At 40.5% G+C, this 18,085-nt stretch overlaps 1 protein-coding gene across 1 annotated transcript in view; it reads right to left on the bottom strand.

The window, feature by feature from the left end:
• Window positions 1–866: 866 nt before the first annotated feature.
• The window catches only part of FLT3LG (fms related receptor tyrosine kinase 3 ligand), a 29,513-nt gene continuing 12,294 nt past the window's right edge, over window positions 867–18,085 (bottom strand). Inside the window, exons 3-8 of the mRNA XM_032237509.1 lie at window positions 15,943–16,053; window positions 13,969–14,022; window positions 7,997–8,143; window positions 5,793–5,946; window positions 2,722–2,882; window positions 867–2,032 (exon numbers count right to left, since the gene is read on the bottom strand). Of these exons, the coding sequence (XP_032093400.1) occupies window positions 2,009–2,032; window positions 2,722–2,882; window positions 5,793–5,946; window positions 7,997–8,143; window positions 13,969–14,022; window positions 15,943–16,053 (651 nt within the window). The 3' untranslated portion in view covers window positions 867–2,008. The remainder of the gene's footprint in view (window positions 2,033–2,721; window positions 2,883–5,792; window positions 5,947–7,996; window positions 8,144–13,968; window positions 14,023–15,942; window positions 16,054–18,085) is intronic.

An 18,085-nucleotide genomic window follows, 5' to 3' on the forward strand; every position in this document is an offset into this window, starting at 1 on the left:
ACATACATTTTGGGCTTCATTGTGGTCATATATCGAGGACTACCTGCATTGTCACCTTGTAGGAGTGCATTTATGGTGGATGCTTCTTCCTTAACTAGGAACTGCATTTAAAAGGTATTTTGTAACTACAGGAAATCCTACGCTTACGACTGGCAACTTAGCAATCGGTTACAATGGATCCAAGAAAAAGATAGTCAGATTCAAAATTTTGAAAAATGCCCTTGGTCAAGTGATCTCCTTTTGGGTGCTTGACAACCAATCCAAATGTATGGTGGTTTCTGGTGCTCCTTGACCACGATTTGCCATTATGTTGATTTATTATTGTTTTGTTATCCTTCAGCATCCTTTTGCCTCCTTTGTAAAAAGTTGTCAGCAGTGAGATAATCTCGGCTGCTTCATTCCGAGCGATCACAATGAGACAGTAAAATAATATACAAAGTCTGACTTTTCTCCTATCTGGTATGAATTGTCCCGTCTAAAATAAAACACCTCTAGTTGCCTTTCATGGTGTACATGATTCTGTTCTGACCAAATTCCCCAAACACGACAAACTCTCTGAAGTTAATGATTCCTTTATTGGAGCACCACCAGCCCCGGCAAAAAGTTTCTCTCTCACTGAGTGTGTCCAGCAGAGAGATGAATAGTTGTTTGCCACATCTATTCACCTCCGCCCCCCTGCCTTTTATCCCCAGAGCTAGGGTGGGGCTTCCCTAGCAGTGCTGGCTCTTCCTTCCCGAGGATCAGCCCATGGATTTCCACTGCTCTCCTCTCCTCTGTCTTCTGCGCATTTGCACGTCAGGCACTGGACCCAACTGTTCCTCCTCTTCCTCATTAGCCACCTCCAGACCTGGGGGCTGTTGACTCTCCAGCTGAGGGCTGATGGACTCCACCTCTGTCTCTCTCTCTCTCTGCCAACTCCATCCCCTCTTCCCCTCGGAGCTCTAAGGTTGCCTTGATGCTGACCCTGCCTCCTCTTCCTCATCTGATTTGGCTGCTGGAGGGGCTGGAAGCCGACAGGCCACAACAGATTCAGGGAATGAATAAAGATGTTATGTCAGAACCACAGCTACATTTAAGATGTATGGCCTTCAACTCCCAGAATTCCATGCTAGCTGAGGAATTCTGGGAGCTGAAGTCCACACCTGTTAAAGTTGATGAAGGTGAGAAACACTGTCTCAGACTTTGCTCTCCACAGATGATTCTAGGACAGGCTGTCTATTGCTTGATTCCAGTAAGAGACCAATACAGGTTAGCTGGTCACATTAAACAAAAATGCACTGGAAAGTTCCTCTTTGTGGAACATTCATGTGGTAACTAAACATTTGCTTTTATTTATACAAAATTAAAAAAACATATATTAACTCTCTCTCTCTCTCTCTCCCTTTTCACATAAGCACATACCATATAAGCACGAGTTACAACCATTCGTTTAACAACCATTCAAAGTTACAATGGCACTGAAAAACGTGGCTTACAACCAATTCTTGCACTTATGGCCATCTCAGCATCCCCATGGTCACGTGATCAAAATTTAGGTGCTCGGTTACAAGCTTGTGTATAGGACGGTTGCAACATGGGGTCACCATCGGTAACCTTCCCAGCTGGCTTTTGACATGCAAGTTAATGGAGGAAGCCGGATTTACTTCACAACTGCACGACTCACTTAAGAACTGCAGTAATGTGCTTAACAGCCTTGGCAAAAAAAAAAAAAAAAAAGAATGTAAAATCAGACACAATTGACTTAACATCCACCTTTCTTAGCATCACAAATTCTGGTTCCAATTGCAGTCATAAGTTGAGGATTAAGTATAAAAAGAAAGATGCAGCGTCTACCGCGGGGTGGGAGCCACAGCTGAGGCTCATGGCTCCTTAGCAGGTCTTTTTTTGACAGCAGCCCCTCTCACAGGTTGTGCCAGCTTAGTCCTTCAAGATAAAGGCTAGGAGTGGGATAGAACAGGCTCTAAGATGCTGAGTGATGTAGATCCCATACCACAGGGACGTGGTAATTTTAAATTGCTCTTGAAGAGGACCCCTGAAAAAGATAAAAAGACAAGAAAGGGAAAATATATTGAGGAAAATAAAACGTAGGGCAGATACAATCTGTCAAGCAATCTGTAGCAGTGTTTGTCAACCTTAGCCACTTTAAGATGTGTGGACTTCAACTCTCAGAATTCCTCCCAGCTATTCTGGGAGTTGAAGTCAACATATCCTGGTTGCTAAGGTTGAGAAACAACGATCTACCACATCAATAAGAGACAAGAAAGGTCTCACATTCTCTGGGCCCAGAGACAATGTCAGCAAGCAGCGTTCTAGCTGATTTGATTCTATGTCTCTTAGGCACCGTTTGGTCCCCTTTTCTACATAAAATAACAATTTTTGCTTAGAGAAAAAGCACGTAGCATATCCAATCTAGCATTTTTCCTAATGTACTAAATTTTGATGAGCATGGAGAAGAGCCTAATGCTGGGAAAGAAGGAAGGGACGACAGAGAATGAGGTGCCTGGATGGAGCCACCGAAGCAGTAGGCGTGAGCTTAAATGGACTGCAGAAGATGGTAGAGGACAGGAAGGCCTGGAGGAACTTTGTCCTTGGGGTCGCAATGAGTCAGACATGACTTCGCAATTAACAACAACAACAACTAAGGTAGAGTCCAAGGCTATTTCACATGCGACTGTTGTATAATGCATATTTACCTGAAGCCGTTTCTTATTAAGAGTTTACCTGGCATTTTTTCCATAAACTGATGAGAAGACAGACCAAGATAGCTGAAAGAAGTAACCACCAGTAAGTCCTTTTGTGGAAGATTGGCTTCTTCCTCTCTAGCTTCCAATCAGAAGTGTTGATGGGTAACAGAAGATTCTGAAGTACAGAGAGAGACTGACCTATAGGGGCAGATCAAATGCCAGCTGGTAACAAAGGGGTGGGGAGGATGGAGCAGAAAGTAAATGATATTCAGAGGAAAGACACAATGGGGGAATACATACACATGCTAAATTTTCATAAAACTCGTTGGTTATGTTGCCGGGGCCAGAATCAATCATATTATGGCTTTAGCATGATGATACTTCTCTCACAACATGCTATAAGGCAGTATTTCTCTACCTTGGCAACTTTCAGAGGTGTGGATTTTAGCTCCCAGAATTCCCCAGCCAGCAAGGGAATTCTGGGTTAATGTCCATACCTCTGAAAGTTACCAAGGTTGAGAAACACGGTGCTAAGACAAGAGCTGGATTTCCCCGATGTGCTGACCCACAAACGGCCCATCCATTTTAACTTAACCTTATACATTCTATAAAAACCACCCAATCAGTCACATTTTAGTATAATATTTTGTATCCCAAGTTCTCCTGGTTGACCTGCATTGCAATGTGCCTTGTGAAAAGGGTTGGAGAAATAATGTAGCATATCTAATGATAGATTCGTAAATTATCACAGGAAAAATCCCTCTTCTACGTCTAATTACTAAAAGAGTTTGGATAGTGGGAACATGAGATAAATGATAGATTTCTTTCTCAAAGGACTTCAGTCTATCTTGGATGGGATTTAGGCATTCTTACTCCATGTTATCCAGCTGTGAACAGATTTTGAAGGCTTAACTTTGCTCTTCTGATTTTATATCTTTGATACTAGTTGTTGCTCTTTTTTCCTTGCCAGCCGTGTGATTGTGGTGGTGACATTCCTTGTTAAGATTAACAAACAATTAAATCACTTACAAAAAAACCCCGACTTTTAGTATAGATGCTGAGAATTATTAGAGCCTCTATTTCCTGTAGAAATCAGGATGAGTTAAAAAAAAACATTTAAGAGGGTGGGATAGAAAGAAAGATTAAACCTGTCTTAGAAGAATAGCCAGAACTAAATATGGCCAGTGAAGTTCACAGCGACTAAATCAAGAGATACAATATTCCAGCTCAGCCATATTCTGGTAGCATCTGTGAGCAGTTATTTCCAATATCACAAAATCATATGTGATGTAAAGTAGTGAGGAGGTGGATCCCCCCGAGGGAGGGGCTGCATTCCAGAAGAGTAAGAGGCAGCTTAGCCCAGATATCGTGTGTGAGAGAAAGAGAGTGAAGACAGACCCTTCTTAATAGTTCACAGAGTATATTGTAAATGCAAATAGTAGAATCCTCAGTCTGGCAAGGTATTAAAAAATACAGAATTTGGCTTGAAGGAGCCACCAGAGGTGGGTTCCTATTGGTATAGACTGGTTCGGCCGAATAAGTAGTAACTCAGCCGGACACATGATTGTAATGGTTCTATCCTGGGTGCCACTATCTTTATTTTCTGATCTGCACATGCACAGAACAATCTTTACTGAAAAAAATGTAATCCCCCCCTTTTTTAATGGTGTGTGCATGTGCAGACCTTTTTAAATGCAAATGCGCATGCGCGCTCAAAATTTTTTGGGCACCCAACCAGTAGTAATGCTGCCAGGAACCCACCCTTGGGAGCCACCATGTGTCTTTGTTGTATTTGGGCCTGACTCATGCCAGGAGAATCCACAGCTATCTTCAGGATAGGATCTGAAGTTTCCACGGTGCCCCCAAACGGTGCTTTGTGAGTGTCATCTGCAGGAATGCTGTGGCTGTAGCTACTAAGGAACAGGCTATAGATAGTTCTCGACTCACAACAGTCCATTTAGTGAGCATTCAAAGTTACGGTAGCATTGAAAAACGTGACTTATGACTGTTTTTCACAGCTACGACTGTTGCAGCATCCCCTTGGTCATGTGATTAAAATTCAGATCCACAGCAATTGGTTCATACTTATGATGGTTGCAGGGTCACGGGGTCATGTGATCAGCTTTGCAACCTTCTGACGAGCAAAGTCAATGGGGAAGCCAGATTCACTTAACAACAGCGCTACTAACTTAACAACTGTAATGATTCACTAAACAACTGTGGCAATAAAGTTTGCATAAGGAGGCAAAAGTAACTTAACAAATGTCTCACTTAGCAACATAAATTTTGGGCTCAATTGTGATCATAAGTCAAGGACTATTTTGCACTGAGATGTTGAGATGACTGCTTGGGCCATTGTACCTCATCTGGTCCCAATCAATGTTGGATTTAAAGACCAGAGGGCACCAAGTTGGGGCAGTATGACATGGTAGACTATATTCCAGGAGTCCCCAACCTGTGGGTCACAGCCCACTAGTGGACCGTGGGGGATTTGCAACCAGGCTGGAGAAATGGCAAGTGTGCACATGCACACCACTCGCGCAAATGGAGATGCATGCATGTGCACATGCTTGCCGGCCGTTCACACGGAACCATCCCCCCCCCCGGCAGTCCTCAAAGCCGGAAACATTGGGGAACTCTCCCATATTCCACTGTGGGAACATTATTTTCTGAAAGTTAGCTTAGTATGTACCGAGGGCCTTTCCCCGCTGCCACGTCACACAGTGCTCTCCCCTGCAACTCCCACTATGCCTTTATTGAAATAGGGGGAACAACCCTATGTGGAAAATAGGGCAGATCTCTATCCTGCCTTTAGTGGTGAAAAATTTCTGTTTCCTCTCACTACCATTTACCCCATTTCCCTTCATGGTAATTAGGGACAAATCTTTACATATATGACACACCATTAACCTGTTCTTGGATGATGGAGGGATGGGGGGGAAACATTATTTTAACACTTAAGTCTATCTCATTTATGGTCTGGGGATGAATCGAATAGGATATTGGACACAAAATATAACATTGTTGAATGAAGCATGTTTAGGCACACATGGGAAATGGCCAAACTTTTGTCTCCTCACCCGTTTCCCCATCACTTAAGAATGTTACCTATTTGGCTCTGAATATTGGTGCAGTTCCTAAAATCAGCATGCTTTTCTTCTGTAATCCTTTCTATCTTCTTTGATAGAGACTGAAGGCAGGAAGGAATGGCATCTACAAATTGAGAGATATTTTTCAATTCAAAACTGGTAGAACTATCACCCTGAAAAAGAGCAAGAAAAATACAAAGAATTAACTGCAGCTTGCTCATCCCAGTATGACAGCTGTGATTACTACCTCATACTTTAGTAATCCATGCCAAAGTTCAGATACTATTATTCGTGCTTTTACATCTTTTGAAGTTTATTTTGAAAAAAAAAATCCCAACAATATGAACTGACTGAGATGGCAAAAGTGAATGCTTTGATTAAATATAAAAATTAGGCTGCTTTTCTTTCTATATAAAAACCCTTTTTGCTTGATAAAAGATAAAAATGAAGTCTTGATTTTGATTAGATATGTATTGATTGTTATAGAAATGTGCACTGCTCAAGTTTAATAGACACAGATTTTATTTTGGCTTTTTATGCATTTGTTTCCATTTGAAGTAAAGCAGTGGTTCTCAACTTGTGGTCTGTGGACTACTGCGGGCCACAATGCCACCACAGGAGGTTCACAAAGGTTTGAAGAAATGTAATAATCTAAATCTTAAGTTAAGTCTTGGGGGTCCACGGCCATAGTATGTGGCCACAAAAGGTATTTAAAGAGGGTCCATAATGAAGAAAAGATTGAGAACTACTGAAAGAAAGGATGTGTTATTATCGATACTTTCTTATAGAAATAATTAATAATACTATGTGTATTTGTGGAATTGATATTATGATGCATTAATGGGCTATATGTTTTATTTAAAGAGAGTTTTACAACCCTGTAATCTGTTTATTCAGAGTGGAATCTAAGTGACTGAATGGTGCTGAGAATTTATTATCCAGATGCCCTTCCTGATGCCTACACAGAGTTCACAGCAAATATTTTCTCTTAGTATCCTGATAAACACCTCTAGGCCACCGTGCCACACATTTAGACTAAGAGAGCATTATTATTATTTGATTTTTGGGTATGGTATGTATATCTTTTATATTTTAGTTTTGTATCTCTTTGTTAAACTAAAACAAAAGTTATCTTGTTTTATCATTCAACCTTATCTGAACTGAAGAGAGTTGGAAATAACGTTTATTCTGTTATTTTTGGAGGGGTTTCTGATATTACTTTTAAATTTTTCCCTGTTGTCCCTCCCCACTTTTGTCCTTTTGTTGCAACATTTTAATTTTTTTATATTTGAAGCTTAATAAAATTCTTTTTAAAAAGAGCAATGCAAATTATAGGTTATGGGCTTGACAGTAATTTCCAGCTTAATGGTGATGCCATTTATTGCGAATAGTAATCACTGTGGACTAGATGGCCTCAAAGGTCCCCTCCAATTGCACATTACATAGTGGGATTAGGGTTGATTCAGACTGGAAATGCTCAGCAGCATTTCCTTCAAAATGAAATGAACCTACTTGCAGAAACAGGCATAATAAATAAAGACAGTTACACTGTCCTGGGTTATGTGATTATCACCCAACTAGCTTCTGACAAGCGAAGCCAATGTGGGAAGCCAGGTTTACTTAACAACCACATGATTCACTTAACATCTGCAGTGATTCACTTAACAAGTGTGGCATAAAAGGTTATAAAATGGGGCACAACTCAACTGTCTTGTTTAGCAACAGAAATTTTGGACTCTGATGTGATCGTAAATTGAGGATTACCTGTAACAAAATCTGTATCTCAAAGGAAGGGAGGAATTTCCTTTCCAGCCAGAAAAAAAAACTGAGGAACTTAAATAAATTCAGATACTTTCCCAATTTCTCCCAGCCCAAACATAGGATAAAAAAAAGATTTTCAGAGTTCCTTTTTCCCTCATTTTGATTATAAGCGGTCAAACTGGTGTTGACTCTTAGTGACCATGTAGATACAAATATTCCCATCAGACAAGGAATATGCACAGAAGTATTCATACTTTGTTTAGCACTGTTAGAGCCCTGGATTAATTTAAGTCTTCCCTCTTTACTTAGTTCTGATCTAAATGAACACTGCATTTTAAATAATAGAAATTTCGATTGTAATCTGTTCTATTAGGACCAGGCAAGTTAGGTTAAATTGTGAATAAAATAGGAATGACTTGTATTGTCATTCCAAAGCACTCTAAACAAAGTTCTTCAACTTACTATTTTAATATTACAATCTTCAACAAATTTTGTGTGATCATATATCTTCTTGAATAACGTTTTCAGTTTTTCCCCAGACACGTTGATTAATTTCTTTAAGTTTTCATTGATGAAATGAAGGTCCCATAATAAACTGCAGAATGTGTCCTGGAGAATATAAATGGAGATGGGATGCAGAGAAAACATGAAACCAAAAAGAAGAAAAAAGATTGTACCCTCATTATAAACCAAGACTACCACATTTGGGTTACAAATCTTTGAATTCCCTCTAGAGGGCAACCTAGAAAGACAGAACATCTGGGTTCACTGCTGCCATCTAGTGGTTCTCTATATCATTGCAGACAAATCTGATAGATGGCCACCAAGAACATTTTACTCAAGCCGAATCCAAGATGGGAGATGAAAATCATATTAAAACCCTATATCCAGAGGCATATCATAACATGAGATCTGTATCTCTATGCTTGCTTAAAGGAAAAAGTTCTCTGTAGGGGTCATTTTGATTCATTACTAAGTCAAAACACTGATTCTTAACCAAAAGACATGATTTTCCAGTCAGTTTGGGAGCTCTTTCTACATAGTTGGAAGACTAAACAAGCCTAAACAAGAAACTTTTCAGTTATTTGAGACAAGACTTTTCCAAATGTGGCTGGACAGGCCAAAGATTAAACCAGGAACATTCAATGGATATGCAAAGATGTTAAGGATATTGCAGACTTCATTTCCCATTACCCCATCATGGACATATGAAAGGAATTTTGGTAGCCCAAAGAAATTGCAAGAATGGATTTTCTTTGCCAGTAGCGTATCAGATGCCTAAAACAGGCATATTAATTTACAAAAAAAAAAAAACCACCTCCAAAGCATTTCCAAATTGAACCCCACCAACTTTTTTTAAAATATAAAGTGTTTTTTTATTTTTTGTTCTCTATATACAATTATAGGTATACATTCACATAGTTATTATTCTTTTTTTACATTCATGGTTCTTATACATTTGTCATTCCATTTATAGAATTATAATATTCCATTTGGGTTGCTTTGTTTATCATCCCTCGCCTGTTTTGACACCACCTTCTTCTCCCTTGCTTTTCTCCTTCCCTCCCTTCTCTATTTCCTTCCTTCCTCCTTTCCCTTCCTTCTTTCCTTACCTCTCCCCTCCTCCTCTTCCTCTTCCTACCCTCTCTCCTTCTCTCTTTCTCTCCTTCTCCCTTCCATCTTCCTCTCCTCTCTATCTTCCTTCCCTCCTCTTCCTCTCATCTCCTCTCTTCCTTTCTCTCCCTCCCTTCTCTACTTTCTTCTTTCCTCCTCTCCTTTCCCTTCCTTCTTCTCTTGCCTCTCCCCTATCTCTCTCTACCCCTTCCCCTTCCTACCCTCTCTCCTTCTCCCTTTCATCTTCTCACCTCTCTCTTCCCTCCTTTTCCTCTCATCTCCTCTCCTCCTCTCCTCCTTTCTTTTTCTATTGTTGCAGGTGTCTCTTGCAGCTCTCTTAATTTATATTTTCTTGGGGTAGTATTTCCGCAAACCCAAAAATAGTTGAATATTATTTCTTGTTCCTTTTCCTTCTCTCTCTTTTTTTAAAAAAGTATATTTTTCTTTATTGGACAAAGACAGACAACACATAACGCATAGAACCTTCTTCAATCACATACAGCATGTCGTTTGGTTGCAAAGTTTTTGTGCATCATTTCCATAGTCCTCACTTTCAATTGTATATAAAATCACAAATTATCAATCTAGTATTTATGTATACATTATTATCATTGTACATCATTTATATGACTATAATTATTATTCCTTCATTTTGAACGAAATATTCTAGGTATTAGATTCATTTATATTATAACAATTCATTACATCATCCTAAATCTATTCAATGATCATATACCTTTGTATTGTTATCTGTATTATTCTATTATTCTTATATTATAAAAATTATTTTAATGATACATATAGGTATGTTATGGGGGGCGGGAAATGCTTGGATATCTTACTTAACTGAATTTGTTTTAGAATATGTTATAAAGGTGTAATGTTATTGGAGATCTATTGAAACTGCAAATGAATGCCAGTATGTGGTTATGTCTTTAAATATAAATGATTCTAGATAAAAACATGTTTAAATAATGGTAATTAAAGAGTCCCAAGGGAGTGGGCGGCATACAAATGTTAATAAATCTAAATCTAAATCTAAAATGAGAATTGTGGTACAGGGATAGTAAAATACACAATTTTTCTTTCTTGACTTAAAATGTACAAGTCGATTTGAATGAAGTATATGTAAGGATTGTGGAAGAAACGCACGGAATATATCTGTAACCAATCGATATGCTTTCTACAAGATGTTACGAAAGATGATTCTTTTTTTGTCTGTGTGTTTTGTTTAACTGAAACAATAAAAAAAAAATTCAAAAAAAATCTCCAACGTTTTTCATTTCCATGTTTTTTTTTAGCTAACCACTGGTAGAATAAATCCCATACCTTATAAACCCCACCAACTTTGAACTTCTCTCTTCCTACAAAATATTGGCTAGACACAAGTATAGGAGGTTAGCACCCACTCCCCTCCTAGAGGAATGAAATGTTTTAGGAAATATGAAAAAAGCAGAATATTATGTTTCCCTGGATGAGAAAAGAAGAAACATGTTTTAAAGACAAAGCTGCTTTCTGCAGCTCCCAAACCGACCCCCCCCCCCCACTCCAGCTCCAGGGTGATGGGATTAAGGCATGGCCCTCAAGACATGATAGGATTAGCACTCTACCCATCTCGCAACAGAACTCAATATATGGCACCTGGGCAGATTGCATCACCCAGCAAGGCTCAGCCAAGCCTGGGACACAGACAGCCCACATTGTTAGCTAAGACCTCCGCCCCTCTGGGAGTCTGACAGCTAATGGGATACATTTCTTGTACAGGAACAGGAAGGCGGGGCCCAAAAGAGTGTATAAGTATATTCCTCTCTCCACTCCATGTGCCTTTTCCCCCAGGACCTCAAACCATGTGGTCCTGTCCATCATTACAAACCATCTTTCCAAACAATCTCCATGTTTCCAGTGTCTTTCTTCCCACCTGGAACTGAACCCAGATGGACATTCCTTCCAACACAAGAGTCTCATTTCAACAGCAGGCTATATTCTCAGTTGCATGGTAGGAAATTTGTTGGGAGGTTGACATCTTTAGCGAATGTGCCATGAAAGAGGTGTGGCTATTTTCATGAATAGTAGAACGATCAATACACAATAGTAGAATGATCAACAATGAATGTACAGTATATGTACAATGTTGTTGATTTCATCAAAAGGTGAAAGCACTCATGTAAAGCAGGAATGGAGAAGTACGGCCCTTTTATGATCTGTGAACTTCAACTCCCAGAATTCCTGAGCCAGCCAGGCAGCCTTAGGAATTCTGGGAGTTGGAGTTCACAGATCGTTAAAGGGCCGTACTTCTCCACCCCTGTGGTAAAAGTTGCCATAAAGACTGTTAGATCGGGTAATGGAAAGGCACAATCAGACTAAAGGCAACAACAGCTCTTTATTGTAACAGGACAAGTATGTACAATCCAGCGAAGGTTCAGTCTGACAGCAGCCCTTTTATAGGGAGCTGTCAGACCCTTCAACCAATGAGATTGACTTGGTGGAAACCATTATAATAGTTGCTATAACACCCCTCCCCTCTTAGATGGAATCATCCTACTGGTAACGTAGTCAGGCAGGTAGGCGGGCTTTTTGGTAGCCCTGCCAGACCTGTGCAGTTCAGTTGGCGGGTGTTCTTCAGACAGGTTGGACAGACCGGTTTGCTTTGCAGCTTCGCTTGGTGGAAGCGCCTGGAACCTTTCACAGGCCGCGGCTGGAGCTTCGAGAGCCGGTTCGCTCAGAGCTCGCTGCAGGCCTGCAACACAAGTATCCCGGTGTCTTCAGGTTTGAGTTGGCTGTGGAAGGAGTGACTTCATGCTCCTTTTGGGTAGGGCTTTGGCTAACTCGAGCAGGAGTGACCTCTGGCTGCCCAAGAGTGGAGTTGGAGAGGTGGCCACGGAGTTGGTCAATGTGCCTTCTCCAATTCCGACCATCCTCGAGCTCTACGAGATAGAGTTGCTTAAAAATTGCTTCGGTACTCTTGTCTTTCAAGGCATTGATACCGGTCATTTCTAGGCCCAGGGCTCGAACCAGTCAAGCCCCAGGAGGCTCTGCAGGTCACTGCTGACCACCGTCACTAGGAGCTGGCTGCTATAGTTTTTGAATTGCACCAGGAAGGTGCCCTGGCCCACAATGGGGACTCTATTCCCCTGGTAATCACGAAGGCGCATAGATGCTGCTTTTTCAGGCTAGGGATAGCCCACTTGAGTGTAGACCACGGCATGATGGTTAGTGATGATCCCATGTCGATCTCTATTTCGCATGGAGAGCCCTCGATGAGGACTTTGATCTTCATCTTTTTTGGCCGCCTTGTGCGGACTTGGCCGATTGAGGTGTGGTAGTTAACTCTGGTGTAGCCCTCTGAGTGCCGTGGTGGCAGCTGCCAACGCCCCTTGGTTGTGCCTTTGCTGGCGGTTAGGTCGGCTTCTGGGCTGCCAGGTCATTGTGGGGTGCTTGGCGATGTGCAAACCTTGGCGATGTGCCCCTTTTGCTCACAGCGCTGGCAGATAGTGTTGCAGAAATGGCAAGACGATCTGGCATGGTGTCCTCCGCAGCTTGCGCAAGGCGGGAAATGTGGTTCGAATTTGCGCTCTGGCTTGGCGTGGCTACTGCGGATGTGGCAGCTGTCATCTTTGTCTTCTGAGCTCTCGGCCTCTGCAGCCTCACAATGTACGTGTGTGCTCTTACGCATGCCTTGTGGAGTGCTTTGCCGCTGCAGGGTTTCTGTAGACTTAATGGCCAATTCGGATGCCCTGGCTTCATCCAAGGCAATTTGTAGAGTGAGGTTAGATTTGGTGAGTAACCTCCTCTGTAAATTAATGTCCCGCACACCGCATATGATGCGGTCTAGTATAAGTTCGTATAAGAGCCGAGGTGGTGCAGTGGTTAAATGCAGTACTGCAGGCTACTTCAGCTGACTGCAGTTCTGCAGTTCAGCTATTCAAATCTCACCGGCTCAGGGTTGACTCAGCCTTCCATCCTTCTGAGGTGGGTAAAATGAGGACCCGGATTGTTGTTGGGGGCAATATGCTGACTCTGTAAACCGCTTAGAGAGGGCTGAAAGCCCTATGAAGCAGTATATAAGTCTAACTGCTATTGCTATAGGTCTTGGAACTCGCAATTCACTGCGGCCTTCCTTAGCTCCACAATGTACTCGTTGATTGATTCACCTTCCTTCAGATTACAAATATTAAATTCGTGCCGGCGGATATGCTTAGGCGACTTGTGAGCGTAGTGTGTCCTGAGCATCTGTTGGAGCACTGACTAAGCGACCGATTGTAGTGGTGTTGGCTTAGATAGGTCTTTGCCTGTTTCGAATGCTTCCCGTCCACAGTAACCCAGGAACATGTTCTTCTTGCAGCCTTCAGAAAGGCCCATGAAGTCATTGGCTTTGAGGAAGCAGTCGAACCTCAGCATATACAATTCCCAGTGTTCAGTGACTGGGTCATACGAAGTCGGTGGGGCATGCAAGGCCGTTTTGTGTTCTGAGGGCGTTTTGAGTTTGCCGCTCAAAAATGGCTGCTCGAAGCTGCACTGAGCTTCGGGCTGGATTTACTTGCTGGAGTGCTACGCTCTTTTTGGTTCGCCTAGTTGCCTTCCAATCCCACTCTTGTCACCAGTGTTAGATCGGGTAAAGGAAAGGCACACTCAGGCTAAAGGCAACAACAGCTTTTATTGGTACAGAACAAGTATCCAGCGAAGGTTCAGTCTGACAGCAGCCCTTTTATAGGGACTTATCAGACCCTTCGACCAATGAGATTAAACTTCTGTTCCCACCGGAACAGAGGACCTTGGTGGAAACCATTATAACAATTGCTAGTATCTAACAAAGAGTGTACCTGTTTCAGATTTAACGGCATCAATACTTTGTAGTCCAGGAGCAAATATTCTTTCTGAGGAGAGAGAAAGAGAAAGACAAGATTGCAGATAATCTTTTACTTTCAACACTCCATTATGGTTGTGATGATCGTAAATCAGATCATCCATGTGAGAAACCCAATGTTATGACCTTTTGAGTGCTGGTGTTTAAACAACTGCCATGGTCATTAAGCAAATGTTGTGGTTGTTAAAGTGACTGTCACCATTCTAAGAAAATCGTTAAGTAAACCAGTAGGCTGATTTTGCCAAAACCCAGGAGTAAATGCTAGCTATTGGCAAAACCATCATAAAAACATGAGCATTCACATGAGAATAGAATGCTGCAAATAGCTGTAAATACAGATAGTCTTCGGCTTACGACCACAATAGGGCTCAAAATTTATGTTGCTAAGTGAGACGCTGTTTTGCTCCATTTTACAATCTTTCCTGCCAGAGTTGTTAAGTGAACCACAGCAGTTGTTAAATTAGTAGCATGGTTGTTGAGTGAATCTGGCTTCCTCATTGACTCTGCTTGTCAGAAGGTCGTAAAAGGTCACATGACTCCAGGACACTATTAAGGTCATAAATATGAGTCAGTTGCCAACAGTCAGAATTTTAATCCCATGGTCATAAATCACTTTTCTCAGTGAAGTTGTAACTTTGGACAGTCACTCACGTTGTAAGTCAAGCAACAGTTATTGAGTAACACGCGGTCATGTGATCACAGGAGTGAGGCCCAACTGTTTGGAACTAAGTCATAAGTACCCTCAAGGAAGTCTGCTTTAAGTTTAACCAGTCGCTAAGCAATCAGTCATAAGGACTACTTATAAAGTGCCATTAAATTAGATGTTCCTTGTATTTCAGTTCCATGGGTAGGCTGAAGAGTGGAAATAAAGCACCCTTAATTCCTAGATCACAAGTAATTGCCTTCCTGGCTGGGAATGATGGAATGTGTAGTCCAACAGGATTTGGAGAGTGCCATGTTAGGGTAGAATGATGTAGCTCAATTTTGTGTGGTGCCATAACAAATGCTTTAAATTTAAGTCTGCCTTAACAAATGTTCATCCTAAACTTTTAACAACTTTTGGAATTTACAACTGCTTTTCTCTTTTACACATTTCAGTTTTCTTTGTCACTTTCTGATTTGCCCCTTATCTTTCTACTTTGGGGACTCAAAAGGGAAGGAAGAGTTGCAGTTGTTTTGCAGCGGCCCAAGATGAGAACATGATTATAAAGGTAAAAATGTACTGTAAATGTTTTCCTATCTGACTCTAGAGGGTGCTGCTCATCTCCGTTTCCTAGCTGAGGGAGCCAGCTTTGTCCCAAGACATTTCCCTGGACATGTGACCAGAACGGTGATTATATTTTAATTACTCAGGGTTTCAGTTCTTTCCCATAAAAACTCCTCACAAAACAAGACACAGTGCATCATTTCTACAAACATGTTTTTTTTGATTGACCATATTATTTTTTATCACTATCACCAGCATTTGCATTGATAGAAGTAAAAACAAGAATAAAAAGATGTGCAGAGTAAAGGAGATGACTTCGATAGGGATAAATAAGAACCACTATCTATTCTAGGCAAAACAGTTTGAAATATTTTTAAGGTCTGAGAAACAAGGTAATATCCAGAAGTGACTCAAGAAGGCACCTCCCTGATTCTCAGGGGTATTGGATGTTTGGGGGAAATGCAACACAATTAGGCTTGCCTGATTTTGAAATTATTTTCTATATTTTGATAATTGTTTTACACACTTATTTTAATTCATTGTTCTACACCACTGAGAATCTTTTTTTTTCCTGAACTGGGCAGCCGTATAAGTTTGTTAAACAAATAAATTATAGCCAGTGTCAATAAAGATAGATTTAATCTTCAATGGGGGTGATTTCCTGCTCTGTTCTACCAAATAGGGCTGGCAGCCTGATGAACTATGCAACATGTTCATACTCACCAGTGGTTTTATATCCTGGGAAAAGTTATAAGTAGAGATGGGTGAATAAGTAAAATTGCAGCCTTTGAGTGGCCCGAATGGGGAGAAAAACAGCAGTAGGAGCAGCAAGACCTAGGAGACAATTGGAACATTCCTTTTTATCTATATCTATATATCTCTATATCACTTTTACTGAATATTTTAATTACAGTAATTTAAAAAAAACTATTCCTTAGTGGAGTCCTTCATGCTCCCTCAGCTTGGTTGGTTCCTTGCAGATGTTTTATTATCCAAATGGATGGAAACTAATCAAGGAGAGATCCAATCTAGAATTAAGGAGAAATTTCCTGACAGTCAGGACAATTAATCAGTGGAACAACTTGCCTCCAGAAGTTGTGACTGCTCAAACACTGGAAGTTTTTAAGAAGATATTGGAAAACCATTGTCTGAAATGATATAGGGTTGAGTGGGGGGGGGGGGGGGTTTGCATTAGAAGACCTCCAAGGTCCCTTCCAACTCTGTTATTCTATTCTATTCCAAATAAATAACATCTTCATGCTCAGAGAGCATCAAGGACTCTACACTTCAACTCCAAGCTATGTATATTCTCTTCTATTGAAACATTCCTGACTTTAATCCTCTTATCTCATCCATAGGCTTCCGAAGTCCTTCCTGAATGCCATCCTTGTTTTGTAGATCAAGATAATCTCTTCTGCAAATATTTAAGAGTGTTGTTCATTCAGAGAACCATTCCAAACAAATATTCTTCTTTCATGCTTTTATTTATACAAAAATAAGTTAGACAATACCTAGTAGTTTTGAAATACTCTACTCTAATGGCATGATGGATCAACAATTACTAATTTGGGGACAGAAGTCTAGTCCAAATATTTCTTAAGGATGCCACTTTGGGGAACAATTTCATTCCTGCCAACAAAGCACTTGAAATGTGTGACCTAATATAACTCCTCATAACAATTTTTGTGGGATCAATGTTCCTGTGTCAATCGAAATCTCTTTTTACACGTCAGGAGTGCACTATTAACACTGTGTTTTTTCACAGTCATTTGAGTCTACAATCCAAATTGTTTTAATCTTGGGAATATTTATGGAAAGGTTCTGGGTTCAATTTGTCTGTATATGTCATTACGTGTATCCCCTCCCTATAGGTTGTAAGCCGCCCTGAGTCCCCTCAGGGAAAAGGGCGGCCTATAAATAAAAGCAATCTAAGTAATCTAATTAATACTCAGGCACGGAAGCTACTAGCTTAGCCTTAGAATTAAAGTTAGCTGATTCTAGGTCTTAGAATTAAAATTAGCTAATTCTAGGTCTTAGAATTAAAATTAGCTAATTCGAAGTCTAGCCTATTCAGAGAAGATCAACAAAGATGATTAGGGGACTCGAGGATAAAACATATAAAGAATGGTTGCAGGAAACGGGTATGTCTAATCTTATGAAAAGAAGGACTAGGGGTGACATGATAATAGTGTTTCGATATCTCAGTGGTTGCCACAAAGAAGAGGGAGTCAAACTATTCTCCAAAGCACCTGAGGGTAGAATAAGAAGTGGAAACTAATCAAGGAGAGAAGCAACTTAGAACTGAGGAGAAATTTCCTGACAGAACAATTAATCAGTGAAACAATTGCTTCCAGAATTTGTGAATGCTCCAACACTGGAAGTTTTAAAGAAGATGTTGGACAACCATTTGTCTGAAGTGGTGTAGGGTTTCCTGCCTAAGCAGAAGACCTCCAAGGTTCCTTCCAAATCTGTTATTCTATTCTATTCTATTCTACTCTACTCTACTCTACTCTACTCTACTCTACTCTACTCTACTCTACTCTACTCTACTCTACTCTACTCTATTCTATCTTGCAGAGTTTCCATATGGATAAAATGATGGTAATGGTTGTTATATCACCATATAATATTTCAGAAAAATGAGTTTCATGCTTTATTTTATATTTTTTGTTGTCACTGCCTCCCTACTAAAAGGAGATCTAAAGTTTAAAAATACACTACTGGGTTCAGAAATTGTGCCGTTCAACAATGTTTTTCAGTCTTAGTCTATTTTAGTCAGTTGATTAATCATGTCAGCTTTATTAATTCTATACTAAATCATGATTATAGAATACTTTTGGCTGGATTCTCACATATTAATATACAA

The sequence above is a fragment of the Thamnophis elegans genome, chromosome Z (genome assembly GCF_009769535.1).
Source record: "Thamnophis elegans isolate rThaEle1 chromosome Z, rThaEle1.pri, whole genome shotgun sequence".
Taxonomy (NCBI): Eukaryota; Metazoa; Chordata; class Lepidosauria; order Squamata; family Colubridae; genus Thamnophis; species Thamnophis elegans.